The 14,806-nt window shown below is 37.9% G+C and overlaps 4 protein-coding genes across 4 annotated transcripts; 1 reads left to right on the top strand and 3 right to left on the bottom strand.

Moving 5' to 3' along the window:
- Positions 1-440: 440 nt before the first annotated feature.
- Positions 441-1,726, bottom strand: LOC126795211 (uncharacterized). Its single transcript, XM_050522057.1, has one exon. It carries the CDS (start codon positions 1,526-1,528, stop codon positions 599-601), a length of 930 nt encoding a protein of 309 aa, XP_050378014.1. The 5' UTR covers positions 1,529-1,726; the 3' UTR covers positions 441-598.
- A 1,366-nt stretch (positions 1,727-3,092) lies between these two features.
- LOC126794446 (expansin-A7) lies at positions 3,093-4,831 on the bottom strand. The gene is made up of 3 exons (XM_050521164.1): positions 4,675-4,831; positions 4,023-4,338; positions 3,093-3,405 (listed from the first exon to the last, which is right to left on the bottom strand). The coding sequence occupies exons 1-3, from the start codon at positions 4,829-4,831 to the stop codon at positions 3,093-3,095; spliced, it is 786 nt and encodes a 261-aa protein (XP_050377121.1).
- A 1,474-nt stretch (positions 4,832-6,305) lies between these two features.
- LOC126794793 (histone deacetylase complex subunit SAP18-like) lies at positions 6,306-9,359 on the top strand. The gene is made up of 6 exons (XM_050521573.1): positions 6,306-6,494; positions 6,615-6,647; positions 7,173-7,283; positions 7,387-7,482; positions 8,859-8,936; positions 9,053-9,359. The coding sequence occupies exons 1-6, from the start codon at positions 6,330-6,332 to the stop codon at positions 9,083-9,085; spliced, it is 516 nt and encodes a 171-aa protein (XP_050377530.1). The 5' UTR covers positions 6,306-6,329; the 3' UTR covers positions 9,086-9,359.
- Positions 9,360-9,588: 229 nt separating this feature from the next.
- On the bottom strand, positions 9,589-13,903 carry LOC126794733 (PGR5-like protein 1B, chloroplastic). Its single transcript, XM_050521503.1, has 10 exons — positions 13,626-13,903; positions 13,214-13,317; positions 12,871-12,967; positions 12,666-12,766; positions 12,503-12,559; positions 11,982-12,058; positions 10,426-10,477; positions 10,161-10,271; positions 9,959-10,056; positions 9,589-9,859 (listed from the first exon to the last, which is right to left on the bottom strand). Exons 1-10 carry the CDS (start codon positions 13,819-13,821, stop codon positions 9,796-9,798), a joined length of 957 nt encoding a protein of 318 aa, XP_050377460.1. The 5' UTR covers positions 13,822-13,903; the 3' UTR covers positions 9,589-9,795.
- Between the last annotated feature and the right edge of the window lie 903 nt (positions 13,904-14,806).

Genomic DNA, 14,806 nt, shown 5'->3' on the forward strand with positions numbered 1-14,806 from the left:
GCAGTAATGTTCATAATTTACATGGAAATTTTTAGCCAATCTTTGGGAATTGGCATGGGCTAAATGCATAAGTTTGGTGGGCTGATAGGTTTTTAAGTGTGGGTTCCCATACAGGCTTGTTGACAATTATTTAGCATATATCGTATGCAATTTCACCCATTTGCCATATTGTATGCAGTTTGAAGCATCCAACATTCCGACATTTGGGACTTTGGGTTCAACTGCCTTTTTTTTACAAAGACAGAGAAGGTTTCATATAACTCTGGATGATGAGTAGTACTTGTGAGCATCTGCACTCTGCACAATTCAGATTCATGGGAGTTAGCTTATATGTTGAACTGTGCAATAGTCTACTGACATGAAGTCGTACCTTCAGTTTTACAAATGTGATTCAGCTCAGCCTACTCTACCTGCAAATCTGAAACTCTCTAAAGTACTAAAAGTCTAAAATAGAACTCACATACTTTGGATCACGTACGGGGCCTTCGAAAATTTCAATTAACTAAATTTAATGTCGTCAAAAAATAAATATATTTTACAAATCATCTAATAGTGTTACAAAAAAGAATCAAGTATGAACAAAAATGAATGCAGTATTTCAATGAGGATGAGGAGGTTTGTACTCATGTTCAATCGTTGGCGTCGTTCGTGTTCCTGAAGCTGTGGGAGCTCTAACATGTCCAACCATTGATACCTGTAAAGCCTCTTCTTCATAAGCTCTTCTCTCCATCTCCTCTATCCTTGATCTCTTCTTCACCTTCACAAGCATTGCCACCAGAAGAAACCCCAAAAGAAAAACACCTATTGCACAACCCAGTGTGATACCAATTGCCACTTTCCACTGGCTAACTTTCTTCCTCAGCTGAACTGGTGATGGCTTCTCAACCACCAAGCCGAAATGGCCATGCCTTTTCGCAACACAGATGTAAGGTGAAGCCTCCCTTGCTAGTGTCACTTTGCCATCACCTTCAAAGCTAGCACATAAAGGCCTTGTAAGACCTAATTCATTGTTCACCCTCGTGATGTTTTTGAAGTCTATTGTGATAGGATTTTCTAGAGCTTGAATTCCTACCTCAAAAGGGTTACTAAAGTTGACATCAGTACCAGCATTATAAACTAATAGGCCTAAAATTGGGGATACAAGCTGGTACCCAGACAAGTTATAGTTGGCATAATATATAGATGACCAATTATATCCCAAGTTTTGTGTAACTACCATCACCCTCTCTGCACATGGATTAACAGAAACACCAGTGCCTAGATGAAATTCCTTTACCTGCGCGCCGTACCTTCTGAGACTGCCACATCTGAATCTCACTGTATCGACTCTGATGCCAGAGAAGTTTGCTGGTAAGTGAACATTGTGCAGTGTTCCTGTCTTGAAGTATGTATCATAGGTCTTGAAGGTGTAGTCTCGGATGAGAAGATCAAGAAGGCGAGCTGATTTGATATTCTGAGCTTCATTGTTTGATAATGCTACTGATATGGATGTAAGAAGCATGAGTGATAGAGTGAAGACAGATCCCATGGAGAAAATGAGCTTTGTTCTGAAAAATTTATGAAGCTAGTGAGTGATAGAACAAATGTAGTATGGTTTTGTTTGATTTATTATGGGTGTAACTAAAAGAATGGCTTGAATTCTTGTATAACTAGCTCTATATCAGCTTCTTAATTTTCTATGGATCGCAGAGATTGGTAAAGGGTTGCAAAGGGTGAAGTTTCACTGTTTGAGAACTTTATAGCTCAGCAAAAGCTCTGCTGGATTAAAGGGTAAGCAAGCAAAAGAGAAAAGAAGGTTTTTTACTTTCTCCATTATGAAGGTCTTAGGAATATTTGTTAGGTGGTTTGACATTTTTGATCCAAAGTTTATCTGCTGCTTTGAATTTAGGTGGAGTCAATATATGGAAGACTGGTTTACTAACAATACAAAAAAAATTGGACAAATAACAAATGAATGCTCGTTTTCTCTGAATCGAAAATCGAGTATAGCTTCAGTGACAAAAATCAACACTTATCCTTTAATAAAACGCTTACTATTACAGTCCAAATCATCTTTAATTTCTCTGGATCTTCCTCCTAGCCAGAAAATGAAAAAAGAAAAGGAGGAATTGAGTTGGCAAGGGGGATGGAGTGATAGAGAGTCATATGCAAAGGGTATGAGAAATGATGTTGGAGCCTGGGTGATGATTACAGTTTGTTGCAAAAGGAAGTGAAAAAGAGACTTGGCGTGCTTAGGCCTAGAGGCAATGGAATGAAGGAGAAGCATAGTCTTTGGGAGGGCATAATATCCCTAATTGTGCTTGAAAACATGTCCCCCACTTTAATCACTTTGTGGGTCTCACGTTTAGCAAGCATGGCATTCCATTTTTGATTCCTCCTCTTCTACTGGCCCCAAAAATTTCCCATTGCATCACAGAACCATTTTAAATATGTGACATGCTAGCAGTGACTCATGAAGTAATGAGCACATGTTGCTCGCAATTACTAATTTGCATTTTGCAATGAGAGAATAGATAGTCTTGCTAACAATTACATAAGATTTAGGATACCAAACATGCACACCAATAGTTGGACGAGTTTTGGATTATGAATTCTGAGTACTGCCCACAAGATTGATCATAAACTTTGTCATGGCTTACTGATTAGACAAGGATGAGTTTGCTTCATTGCACTTGTGAGTGAGCCACAATCATAAATTAACATGTATACAATAGAAATGTTCGAACTATTTTTGATTCATATAGGGAGAGTAATTAAGTATTATATTGCTATGCTTGTTTCCACAAAAACAAAGAAAACAAGCAGTTTTAGTAGTACTCATCAGCATGTGAATCTTATCTCATGATTGTGAGTCAAGATTCATTTCGTCATATATGATACAAATTACTTGAGAAAGAGAATTCGAAATATTCATACCACAAGAGCTACAAATATTTCCTGTAGCCACCAGATACAAGCTACTGCTGAAAAGGAAAACTCGCCGTGGGGCTACTTAATTACATAGTAACATGTATCAGAAGGATCAAACTGAGAAAACAAAAAAAGTGATAGAGATGACAATCTTAAGATTGCACTGTTGTTTTTGTACATGATCAGCGGAAGTTGGTATTTGACTTGTAAGTCAAACCCAAATTCCAGTTAGAAGGAGCAACATTCCATGCAATGATGGTTTCCCTGGTTGTGTAGGAAGTGACCCTGAAAGAGAGAGCTTGGCCCTTCAAGGTTGCAAAAGCCTGGTATGAAGCTCCCCAGTTATGGCTCATCAGAATCCACCCAGATTTGGATCCCTTAACCCACATGTTTTTAATATCACCAGCTCCACCCACATTCATGATATAGACCAAGAGCCAGTATCCATTTCCTTGGAAAGAGAATCTGAGCCCCCCAGACCTCATGCATGGTACCCTGCAAGAAATAAACCACAGATACAATGAGGTTAGTATAACAAAGTTATGGCTCCCAAGATCTCATACAATCAAATTTTCAAGGAGAAATTTAAGTTTCACTCCACTCTGCAATCAATCATTTGTTCATAGTTAGGTGACCTCAAGATCTAAGGACGAAGAAATAACTTTCCTATTGATTTTATTCCTGAAATCGTAGGTACGAAGTGAAAAGTTTGTAATTGTATGAGTGCAATGCACTTATTAAATAAGAAAGTGTATGTCTTTAAAAGGCATTTCATCAAACATTCTTCGTCCATCAAATTGATCATTTGATCGATTAATAAGATGAGGGCTGCACCTTCAATCAAGTTTAGATGATAGAAATATCAGGTTAATGATGTCAAATGACTCTTTAGACTTGTGTATGACATTATACTCCAGTACTATCTCCTACTGTCATGATTTTATGCGATGAATTAAGGATAAACTTGAACAAAAAAATGAGCTAATTAAACTTCGGATAAAATATTCCAGGCTAATTGTTCTCTTTCTAATGTTAAGTCACTTGGGAATCTAAAGACTTGATTCCTTGCAACCCAAGAAATTCAATACTAAAATATATTCTGAAGGGCATACCTGCGGAACATGACTGGAACAATGCCAGCCTTCCACTGAGCAATCTTCATGAAGGCAGGCTTGGACATGTCAAAGTGAACCCTAGGAGGGTTGCACCAGCCTCCGGCATTGGAGTTCTGGGACCAGTTTGGCGGGCAAAGATTGGTAGCGGTGACAGTGGTGAACAGAACATTTTTATAGCACCAGGGAGACTGATAACATTTGATCTGGAAACAAGCTCCACAAGAGTAGCCATTGTTGAACAGCGTTGAGCTCAATGCTACAGTATCCGTCCCATAGCCATTGAGGAACAGGTTTCCATATCCACAAGCTCCTCCTTCATAAAAGAAAGGCAAAACAATAAACTTTTGCCTAACATGATCACAGTGTATGTCAACATCCAATGGCTAGCTACAATCTGAAAGTGATGATATGTCATTTTGTTTTTCAACAATAGGGAACAAGCACGTGATCGAGTATTTTTACCTTTATATTCATCTTAGATCTACACTATTGAAAACAAATTAAGGTTTGTATCTACACCAACTTTCTTAGATATGATTTCCCATTAGTAACAAGTAACTTGATCGACCTCGATCTGTTAGATACTAAACAAAAACTCACTCATTCACGTAGATGAATGAGCTAGTTATAACGTTAATGAATCACTTACCCATGGTCTCTCTTGCAGTTTCATCCCCGTAAAAAGTAGCATGAGCGAGTTTCCATGGACTTGGTCGGTAAGCGGCCAAGGTTGTTCTGCCTATGGTCGTCAACATCCATGACACCAAGACGAGGCTGAAGCTCCACGATCGAAGGAAAGAAGTCATGGCAATAGCTAAGAAGCTTGTTAGAGCTACGATGGCAAGCTTTGTGATGAACTCTGGCTTCTGCAATGCTCAACGGATAGTGTTGCCTGCCCTTATATAACTCTCACTTCCGACTGCAAAACATGGAGGTGGCAAGAAAAGCCTTCGTGACCACAACGAATTAGAGAATGTCCTACAAGTCAAATGAGGGCTTTCAATAATTTGTTTACAAAATATAAGGAAACATCATGTAAACGTGCAGGCAGGTTTTGTTTTTGCAGATATGTTAAGTGGGTGATAGACAATATAAGACTGATCAGGACATTCGTTCTTCCAATATTGCAGGTCTTGAGGTTTATTGATGGAGTATTCAGGTGTCTTTGTTCTGATCTCTTCCAAAATAATAGCGTCAGTCACTTCCCTCATTTAAGCTTAGTTTTTCAGGTTTCTTATGTAAAGGTGACATGTATGTGATTAATTCCAGGAGCGAGGGTCGGGTAATTGAAATTGAATAATTTTGAAAAAGAATAAAAGAATATAAAAGAGATTTAACATCCCTAAATTAGGGGAATAATTTAAGTCAAAATCTAAAGAATTATATCACATTAGCTGAATGATTGAATGCTATAAAAGACGGTGGAGTATCGATTTGACTTCCTGTACCTAATTTGTACGAATTATATGATAACTTTTGGATGTGTTATATATAGTCATTCAAGTCTTCAAGGTATGGATTTCTCACAATGTTCTGCTGGATTTCACTGTGAGGAGATTTGTATGTCAATCTTAATTACTAGATCAATATGAAGGTGAAACAGAGTCTGACGTAAGAGCTTTTGAGTTGCTACATTTTCAGGCAGGTTGACACATCTTGTACGTGCGTGTTCATTGAGGTGTCCTGAACTTCTTTTTGGACAAAACTTAACCAAGCCACACATGTTCCGACTAAAAAAAAAAACAAGACTCGAAACATGAACATAATACAACAAAATACAAAGATCAACAAGGAAGCGAACCGAAAACAAAACAGGTCGTTAATTGTGATAGAGTCTACTAGTCATACTACTGAACTTCTGAACTCAAGACAAGCCCCAACTCATGCATACCATAACAAGCGGAGACAAACTCCGAGATAATGCGCACGAAGGGGGACATGTTGCCGCTGTCGAGTCGAGTCGCCTAACCAAGATGTGACCCCAGCTTGATTGAACAAGCCGGGAGAAAAAGCAATCACAGGCCCTGCAATTTCTTCAGTGAAAACCACACATTAAGAACGAATCGAGGAGACAGGATCCAACCCAATGAAGTTCCTTTGACTGATTTATGGGTAGCAAGTATATCATTGATACATACAGATCAATGTTGAATAGACGCATGTTGATGGGCTCCAATCAAGGCCTCCGTCGTTTTGAGGTCTAACGACCCAATACCCGAATACCAAACCCGCTTTGGTACCCGCAAAGAGCAAGAGAGAGAGAGAGACAGAGCTCAGAAAAACAAAGCAAAAGGGTTTAAGAAAATGGAGAGGAGAAACAGAGACGAACGAATGGGCGGAGCAGCCGGAGCCGGAGCCCATCCCAGAGGCCCACCCGGCCGACCTCTCCCTCCACCTCCTCCTCTTCCCCAGTCCTGGGCCCCACCTCCCCCTCCTCCCAGCCGCTTCGAACCGGTCGACCGTGAAAAGGTCTCCCTCCTCCTCCTCCTCCTCCTCCTCTCTCTCTCTCTCTCTTTAGGGTTTCTACATTTCAATTTCCCTTTTTTTAATTTTCTTCGTATTTAAATTTGGGTTCTTTGTGCAATGCAGACTTGCCCTTTGTTGCTCCGGGTCTTCACCAAGGTATGCATAGTCTTCTTCAGTTTTTGTTTACTCATTGATAGAGCTGAAATGGGTTTTGGTTAATGGTTAAATAATGTGTTGGTAATTTTGAGCAAGACTTAATTCTTTGATTATTTTGGAACTGGGTTTTGTTGATTTTGTTTATGAAACTAGTGTTATATATGGGTGTTTGGTGTATTGGGACAGTGAGTTAAACATCGAAAATCATGTGCTTTAGTCTTTTTGCTCTCTCTTGGTTTCAAAGGTGGTTCTAAGTGTAGATAGTTACAGAACAAAAGAATGATGTTCGGTTACTGAAATGATATATAAAGCAGTCTCATTTTTGTTTGGAGTGATTCGGAGACCTTTGTTTTACTAATAAGAGAATCGAAGGATGGAAAGACATTGCCAGTAGAACTAAGCAACTTTTGATTATTTTGAATGTAGTTCGACTGATAAGAAAATGGAACAGACTTGCTCATGGGTATGGTGATGAGATTTTTGGAATCAGAAGTTGACATATTTGTTTTAACAAATGTGTTGCAGAATGGGGGTCATCACACTCAGCAGGACTTTGCAGAGAGAGGCAAAGAACCCAAAGATGAGGTTCAGATCTATACATGGAAAGATGCCACACTTCGCGAACTAACTGATCTTGTATGTTTTCCGCTTTCAGAACCGCATATCGCTCTATCCTCTTCTCCATATATGGGTGAAATAGCTTATTACTTGTTCAGGAAATGATATAGTTGTTTTTCAGGTAAAGGAGATTGCCCCATCGGCAAGGAGAAGAAATGCACAACTGTCGTTTGCTTTTGTATACCCCGACAAGGGCGGTCGTTTTGTCTTGAAAAAGGTACTTGTGGCCTTGTGTGTGTCATGATAGACTTAAAAATTTTTAAAAAAAAGTAAGCAAGATGAGTTGATGAGTTGATATCCCAAGGAAACCTTGCTTTCCTCCATTCGACAGGATAGTGAGTCCTATTCATTACTTTAACTAAAGAGTTTTTTTCACCAACAGTCCCTCAACTCTGGTGTACCTACCAATGTGATACCTCAACTCTTAATCGTACCAATGTGATACCCAGACTCTAGTATTGCTATCATTGAAGTACTTCCGTCAGTTTTTTTCAACTTTTCCGTTATCTTGGTGACGTGGCAAGTACGTGAGGCCCACAAAGAGGGTTAAAAGACAAAATTAACCCTATCTGAGAGGAGCAATGTTTTTCCCGCCCTTTACCTTGAGAAAGACACCCAACAATTCCAATTTTGGCGCCAATTTTCACTCCCTACTCCTTAATTTGTGTCTCTTATCTAAACTAAAGAACTACCGCCAACCAGTCGACCACAATCTGATAAAACCTAGATCAATCTCATTTTCTATTTTTATCCTAGCACTTGTTAAACTAACAGAATAAATATAGAAATTTATATGGAACATCTTATGAGATTGTGGAAATGAGATGTTCCATATGAATTTCTATATTTATTCTGTTAGTTTAACAAGTGCTAGGGTAAAAATAGAAAATGAGATTAATCTAGGTTTTATCAGATTGTGGTCGACTGGTTGGCGGTAGTTCTTTAGTTTAGATAAGAGACACAAATTAAGGAGTAGGGAGTGAAAATTGGCGCCAAAATTGGAATTGTTGGGTGTCTTTCTCAAGGTAAAGGTCGGGAAAAACATTGCTCCTCTCAGATAGGGTTAATTTTGTCTTTTAACCCTCTTTGTGGGCCTCACGTACTTGCCACGTCACCAAGATAACGGAAAAGTTGAAAAAAACTGACGGAAGTACTTCAATGATAGCAATACTAGAGTCTGGGTATCACATTGGTACGATTAAGAGTTGAGGTATCACATTGGTAGGTACACCAGAGTTGAGGGACTGTTGGTGAAAAAAACTCTTAACTAAAACTTATGTTGATCAAAAGTACAAGTCATACTTGCTAATAGGAACATTATGTGATTTGTCTATATTGTTACAATACTCTGCCTTTGAAACCTGTCACTACTTCATGACATGCAATTATTAGTCCCAGATGTCTTTGAACTTTATTTATCTTATATGTGACTCTAGTCTAGTCTGTGAGCTAGTATGAAGGGTGTTAAATTTTAGCATGCAGATGGGGGCATTTGATCTGAGGTGCAAATACAGTTCAACCATTTGTTATGATCTTTTTATATATTTCTGCTGATAAGTTTAAATTGTAATTTTATTTCTTCTGTTCTTAAAGGTGGGAATGACACATGCTCATGGAAACATGGGGAGACGTATAGATGACATTAAGTCTTTGAATGAGCTCAGGTTCCAGGTAGATGAAATTATATTTGAATGTTACTGACTTACTGTTATGCTCTCTATGTTTATTATTACGCGTCTTGTCTAGTATCTTCCAGGGGGGAGCTGACATCGTATTTTGATTTGTAGATTGGGGATTATTTGGATGTGGCAATTCTATAGATGAAGATGGTCTTCACTGCATTTGTTCTGATTGGTCCAGTCACAACATCTTTAATAGATCGAGTAGGAAGTAGACTGCCATGTTTTGGCCCCTTTTGATTTGATGCTGATTTTCATGGGGTTGTATGTTATAACTAAAATTACCCTCTCTGCTAATCATTCGACTGACATTTGAAGCTGGTTTGTATTTAATCGTAATTTGAATTTAAAAACTGCAGAAGACTTGCTCCTATCTTAAAGCGTCTCTTTTTAGTTCTTACTACAAGGAAGAGCATTTTATCAGTCTGATTATCTGTATACTCTTGTTTCTTTCTTTTTTGGGATGAAGTTGGGTGTGGCACATAGAAACTATCTGTAGTATCCCAGTTTTACTAATCTGATTTAGAGTACACATGCTCTGATGTACCTGTATGTACGCAGACGCCGACCCTCATATCAGAATTGGATTAACCAATATATTGTCAAAACTTCAAATTATATGCTCAGAAAGCTGAACTAACCGATCATGATACTTTTTTCGTGTGTATTCATATTCACAATCAACTGTTGAGGTATTCAGTATTCACAACCAATTTCTGGATATTTTACCAGCGTAACTGATTAGTTTAATCTTCAGCACAAGAAAAAGACTTACACGCAAGTGCTGATTATGAATTACTTAATGCTACATAATTGAGTTGATCTTATTGATCCTCTCCCAAGTTTCGGGTCTAACTACCTTCTGGCAAAGTAATCAAGCGCGTAGTCTTATCATACACCAACGGAGTTCCACAGCTGCAAGACGGTATAATTATAATAGTTGTAAGAGCAAAATGTAAGAACAAAGGAACTAAAATGTGGATGATTAATATCAATGATCAACTCGGTACTTACTTTGAGCACTTTAAGTTGTTGGTAGAACCTCCGTTCGAAATCGACAGTATTGACCCAAAGAAGGACTGATTCTCTGTACCACAGTTTGGACAAGGGCCCTAGACAATAAATGTCAGGAGTTAATAATGCAATCAGAAAATAAGATCAGGAAGGTCTTGTAGTACAATTTTGAGAATTGATATTTGACAAAACAGAGCTCTACCTTTAAGATCAAAACATCCTTGACAATAAGTTTAGTGAGTTGTGTGGCTAGATAAACTATGACCGGCACAGCAGCAAACCATGTGAAAATGAAGCTGAATGGTTCTGGGAGCTGTGAGTCAAAGCAATTATGGAGGTTGTGTTACGACAGCATAAAAGCGAAGGATAACGAATAAAAATTTGGTGTCCTGTGCCTGCATCATGACTGTTCGTAGGCCTAGATAATCTGTAAATAGAACAAGGTATAATGCAGGGTGACTACATACCTCCAACAGATATGTAATTTCGAAACCAGTCAGATCATCCAAGAAGAAAAACCTAGCAGAGTTAGAGAAGGAGGAATGTTAAGTAACTGAGGTCGATGGCCAAAAGAGAACAAAGCTTTATTAAGAGAGAATAAGAAACATAACTCCAAAACTATGAAAAGGCAGAGTTTGATCAGTATGACAATGATTTAAAAGGTAACATTAGATTGTAATTTGAGTTTTTTTTACCAACAGTCCCTCAACTCTGGTGTACCTACCAATGTGATACCTCAACTCTTAATCGTACCAATGTGATACCCAGACTCTAGTATTGCTATCATTGAAGTACTTCCGTTAGTTTTTTTAAACTTTTCCGTTATCTTGGTGACGTGGCAGGTAGGTGAGGCCCACAAAGAGGGTTAAAAGACAAAATTAACCTCATCTGAGAGGAGCAATGTTTTTCCCGCCCTTTACCTTGAGAAAGACACCCAACAATTCCAATTTTGGCGCCAATTTTCACTCCCTACTCCTCAATTTGTGTCTAATATCTAAACTAAAGAACTACCGCCAACCCGTCGACCACAATCTGATAAAACCTAGATCAATCTCATTTTCTATTTTTACCCTATCACTTGTTAAACTAACAGAATAAATATATAAATTTATATGAAACATCTCATTTCCACAATCTCATAAGAATATAGAAACACATAACTTAACGAAATTCAACTACATGTACCATTAGTTCTTACAAGCAAAAATCATGGCAGATCAACATAAAAGGTGGCAACTAATGGTACTTAAACATGTATTTGAATTTCGTTAAGTTATGTGTTTTTATATTCTTATGAGATTGTGGAAATGAGATGTTCCATATAAATTTATATATTTATTCTGTTAGTTTAACAAGTGTTAGGGTAAAAATAGAAAATGAGATTGATCTAGGTTTTATCAGATTGTGGTCGACTGGTTGGCGATAGTTCTTTAGTTTAGATATTAGACACAAATTAAGGAGTAGGGAGTGAAAATTGGCGCCAAAATTGGAATTGTTGGGTGTCTTTCTCAAGGTAAAGGGCGGGAAAAACATTGCTCCTCTCAGATGAGGTTAATTTTGTCTTTTAACCCTCTTTGTGGGCCTCACCTACCTGCCACGTCACCAAGATAACGGAAAAGTTTAAAAAAACTAACGGAAGTACTTCAATGATAGCAATACTAGAGTCTGGGTATCACATTGGTACGATTAAGAGTTGAGGTATCACATTGGTAGGTACACCAGAATTGAGGGACTGTTGGTGAAAAAAACTCTTGTAATTTATAGGAAGATACAAGAAACTTATTTTTTAATTATTGATAATGAGATAACTGTGTGTGTGTGTCCAAACCCTATGCGTTGCATCTATAACCTCATAGTTTTTTTTGGTCGAATATATAACCTCATAGTTAGGCTAGTTATACTAGGCAAATGGCTCTACAGATCAATTGATTGGTAGCTATAACTTCTGACAAGAATTTCTCTCACGTCATCAAATTGGGTATTATAAGCATACAGTAGTTGATGATCTAATCATATGACTTACAATCCTAAGGCAACAACAGTCGCTGGGACATTCAGCAGGAGCATCTTCAAATAGTCAACAGACAGGTCACTGTAAACCTGTCGAAAAAAGTTAATTAGTCAAGCAGGAAACTCTGCTGGATCCCTTATTTTGCAGACAAGAAAATCTCACCAAAAATAAAGCTGGACAATTGACAAGACACATAGACATCTTTAAGTCTTTAAAAAACTCCATGCTACATTAATAGTACCAACCAAGCTTGAAGAATAAGAAGATGGAGAAAGTTAGAATTTAAGATTTGTTATTGAAGTAGCGTATGGTGTGATAAATAGTTCTACAATCAAATACATGAATACAAAACAAAAAAAAAATGTAAAACTATATCTTCTTATAGAGGTCAATCACTGTGATACCAGTATCATGTATTCACATTATTACGTGCAGCAAGAAAACATCTTTCCTCCCACAAACATATTAATAGACAGGGCCTGCCAGTTCGGTGTAGGGATATTATCGATATACAAAACATGAGTATTTTGTACCTTTCTAGTACGGAGACTGCATCTGGGACCCTCAACAACAATTTCACTCCCTTCCGCCTGGAAAAGAAATTAAGATCGCTTATACAAGGAGATAGATGGCACGAACTCTACCAAAAATATGAAATATATATAATATATATACACACACACACACACACAAAACCTTTAGTCTTATCTTCAATTCGTCAAACTCTTTGTCGCTCAAAATTGGTTTCCCAGACACATAGGCCATTGAAGCTTCCAGAAACTTCTGTTCATCAGAACCTGCATTGCAGAATCAAACAAAAGAAATTAAATCTTAGAATTAGCGCTACGAGTCCTTACACATTGAGGTGCAAGCCGATCAAGAAAAGAGAAGTAGTATGTACTTAGCATGACAACACTGCTGCCTTCCCACATTAGCTCTTCCTTGAGATTATCAAATTCCTCATTTGACATAATAGCTTTTCCTTCATAATAAAATGACTTTAGAGGGGGGAAAAAGACAGAAGTCAGTATCTCAGTACATATACATTTACTATCACACTGCATCATATTATAAGAAAATTATATGATTGTATAGGCAACCCAAAAAACGACAGCATGTTTTTGCCTACATATGTTATAAAATACCTATCGATGGTGATATGCTGTTATTTCTTCATCGGAGAAATTACTATCGTGCGGTAAAGAAATGGTAAATATAGAAAGTGAAATGTAGTGTAAAATTACTTGAAGAGCTTGGAGAAAGTCTTGCTCCATTTCTCCCAATGACCTTTTCTTTTTCTCTATGCTACAGTACGGCAAGACATTACTATCAACAACGTCCTCATTTCCTGAAAAGAATACACCAGAATCAACTCAAGAAATTTCATAGAAAAATCAGCCTTACTCCCTTTAGTCCCTTACAGATTATGTTTCTATATATAATCTCAACTCAGAATCAATGATACCCCTACCCATCTACTTAACAATGATAAGAAAAGTGTTCAGTTCATCAATCCTAATCACTCCAATCTCGTCTAATAAAAGATACTAATTCAACCACTCAAACACAATGTATGACTGATCGAACTACCAAACTTATCAGTTAGTCAGTTACAAACGATTCGATGTTTTACATAGATAATACGATGATACTGACCTTTCTGTTGGTCGGCCGCGGCCTTGAAGGGAGGGACGAGCAAACGACGTCGTACGCAGAGCGGTCGGCGGCAGAACTGAAAGGACTGAACTCTGGTGGAGGAAGACGAGTTAACTGAAACGAAGGGTCTCTGAACAGAGGGATTCGTAGAAGAGCGAGTTGGAGCTATAAGAGTGAAGGCCAATTTGCTAGCCATGGCTGGCTGATTCGAAAAGGGTCCCTGATTCTCTGGTTTACAGATTGAGCTGAGTCGTAAATGGAGGCCAAGATTTTGGGTTATCTTTTTTTTTTTTTTTTTTGGAGGGAAAGAAATGGGAGGAAGAAGATAAGGGAATATGTGGAGGGAAATGCAACGGTTTTTTTTTTTTTTTCTGTTGTTCTTAGAAAAATTGCCACGTGTTTCCGGTTGGGAGGGTTTTCACATGGATGAGTGCCACGTGTTGGGTCGTGGTTGATTTAATCAACTTGATTAGGACGTCGTTGTTTTTGGGCGCGTAAAAAATTTGTAGCGCGGAGGAAGTGTTTTCATGAGCAATCGAGAAAGAACGATGATACTCCTATGAAATTCAATTTGATTCTATTTATGAATGCTATTGTGACTTTGTGATCTTTGGTACTTCGATCTCCACAGTTCGTTGACGTCGATTTCTACTAAATATTGTTCGTAGCTTGGTGACTTCAGCTTTAATTGCGAGCTTATGCAGACAGCAGAGTTCAATGTATTAAGTTTGTACATAATTCTAGTTGTGGTCTTGAACTAGAAAATATATATATTAAAAGTGAGCACTATGAAACTCTTCATAAGACGGGAACGTTTAACATGTTTAAAATATTGCTACTCTGACGCGTTGACAATATAATCATATTTGACTGTTATTAAAAGTTTAAATCTAACGGCTAAAACTGATGTCAACATAACAAAATATCATAATTATGAGTATGTAAGAACTTTTGTCATACCGCAATTTTAAGTGATAAAAACTCAAGTCATATGAACCAACTGAGAGAGGAAGAGACTCTTACTAAACTAATTATCTTTGAGATTCTATCACCATTGTCGGAGCTGAAAGAGTCGTCGGTTTAGAAACTCAGAAGACCATCACTTTAGCCTTAGGAGGTGGGTTGTCATCAGGATGAAGTACCGCCTCTGCCTCCTCTAGTTCCGTCGGACATGGCATGCA

Source organism: Argentina anserina, chromosome 5, assembly GCF_933775445.1.
Source record: "Argentina anserina chromosome 5, drPotAnse1.1, whole genome shotgun sequence".
Classification (NCBI taxonomy): domain Eukaryota; kingdom Viridiplantae; phylum Streptophyta; class Magnoliopsida; order Rosales; family Rosaceae; genus Argentina; species Argentina anserina.

What these genes read in the sequence shown, in the direction of transcription:
- LOC126795211 (XM_050522057.1), bottom strand. Translation starts at nt 1,528, where the DNA reads ATGGGATCTGTCTTCACTCTATCACTCATGCTTCTTACATCCATATCA.
- LOC126794446 (XM_050521164.1), bottom strand. Translation starts at nt 4,831, where the DNA reads ATGACTTCTTTCCTTCGATCGTGGAGCTTCAGCCTCGTCTTGGTGTCA. An exon ending in AACTGCAAGAGAGACCATGG is followed by an intron (nt 4,339 to 4,674) that starts GTAAGTGATTCA and finishes TCTTTTATGAAG; the next exon opens with GAGGAGCTTGTGGATATGGA. An exon ending in GTTCCAGTCATGTTCCGCAG is followed by an intron (nt 3,406 to 4,022) that starts GTATGCCCTTCA and finishes TATTTCTTGCAG; the next exon opens with GGTACCATGCATGAGGTCTG.
- LOC126794793 (XM_050521573.1), top strand. Translation starts at nt 6,330, where the DNA reads ATGGAGAGGAGAAACAGAGACGAACGAATGGGCGGAGCAGCCGGAGCC. An exon ending in TTCGCGAACTAACTGATCTT is followed by an intron (nt 7,284 to 7,386) that starts GTATGTTTTCCG and finishes GTTGTTTTTCAG; the next exon opens with GTAAAGGAGATTGCCCCATC. An exon ending in GTCGTTTTGTCTTGAAAAAG is followed by an intron (nt 7,483 to 8,858) that starts GTACTTGTGGCC and finishes CTGTTCTTAAAG; the next exon opens with GTGGGAATGACACATGCTCA.
- LOC126794733 (XM_050521503.1), bottom strand. Translation starts at nt 13,821, where the DNA reads ATGGCTAGCAAATTGGCCTTCACTCTTATAGCTCCAACTCGCTCTTCT. An exon ending in AATTGAAGATAAGACTAAAG is followed by an intron (nt 12,560 to 12,665) that starts GTTTTGTGTGTG and finishes TTTCTTTTCCAG; the next exon opens with GCGGAAGGGAGTGAAATTGT. An exon ending in AAATTACATATCTGTTGGAG is followed by an intron (nt 10,272 to 10,425) that starts GTATGTAGTCAC and finishes TTTGACTCACAG; the next exon opens with CTCCCAGAACCATTCAGCTT.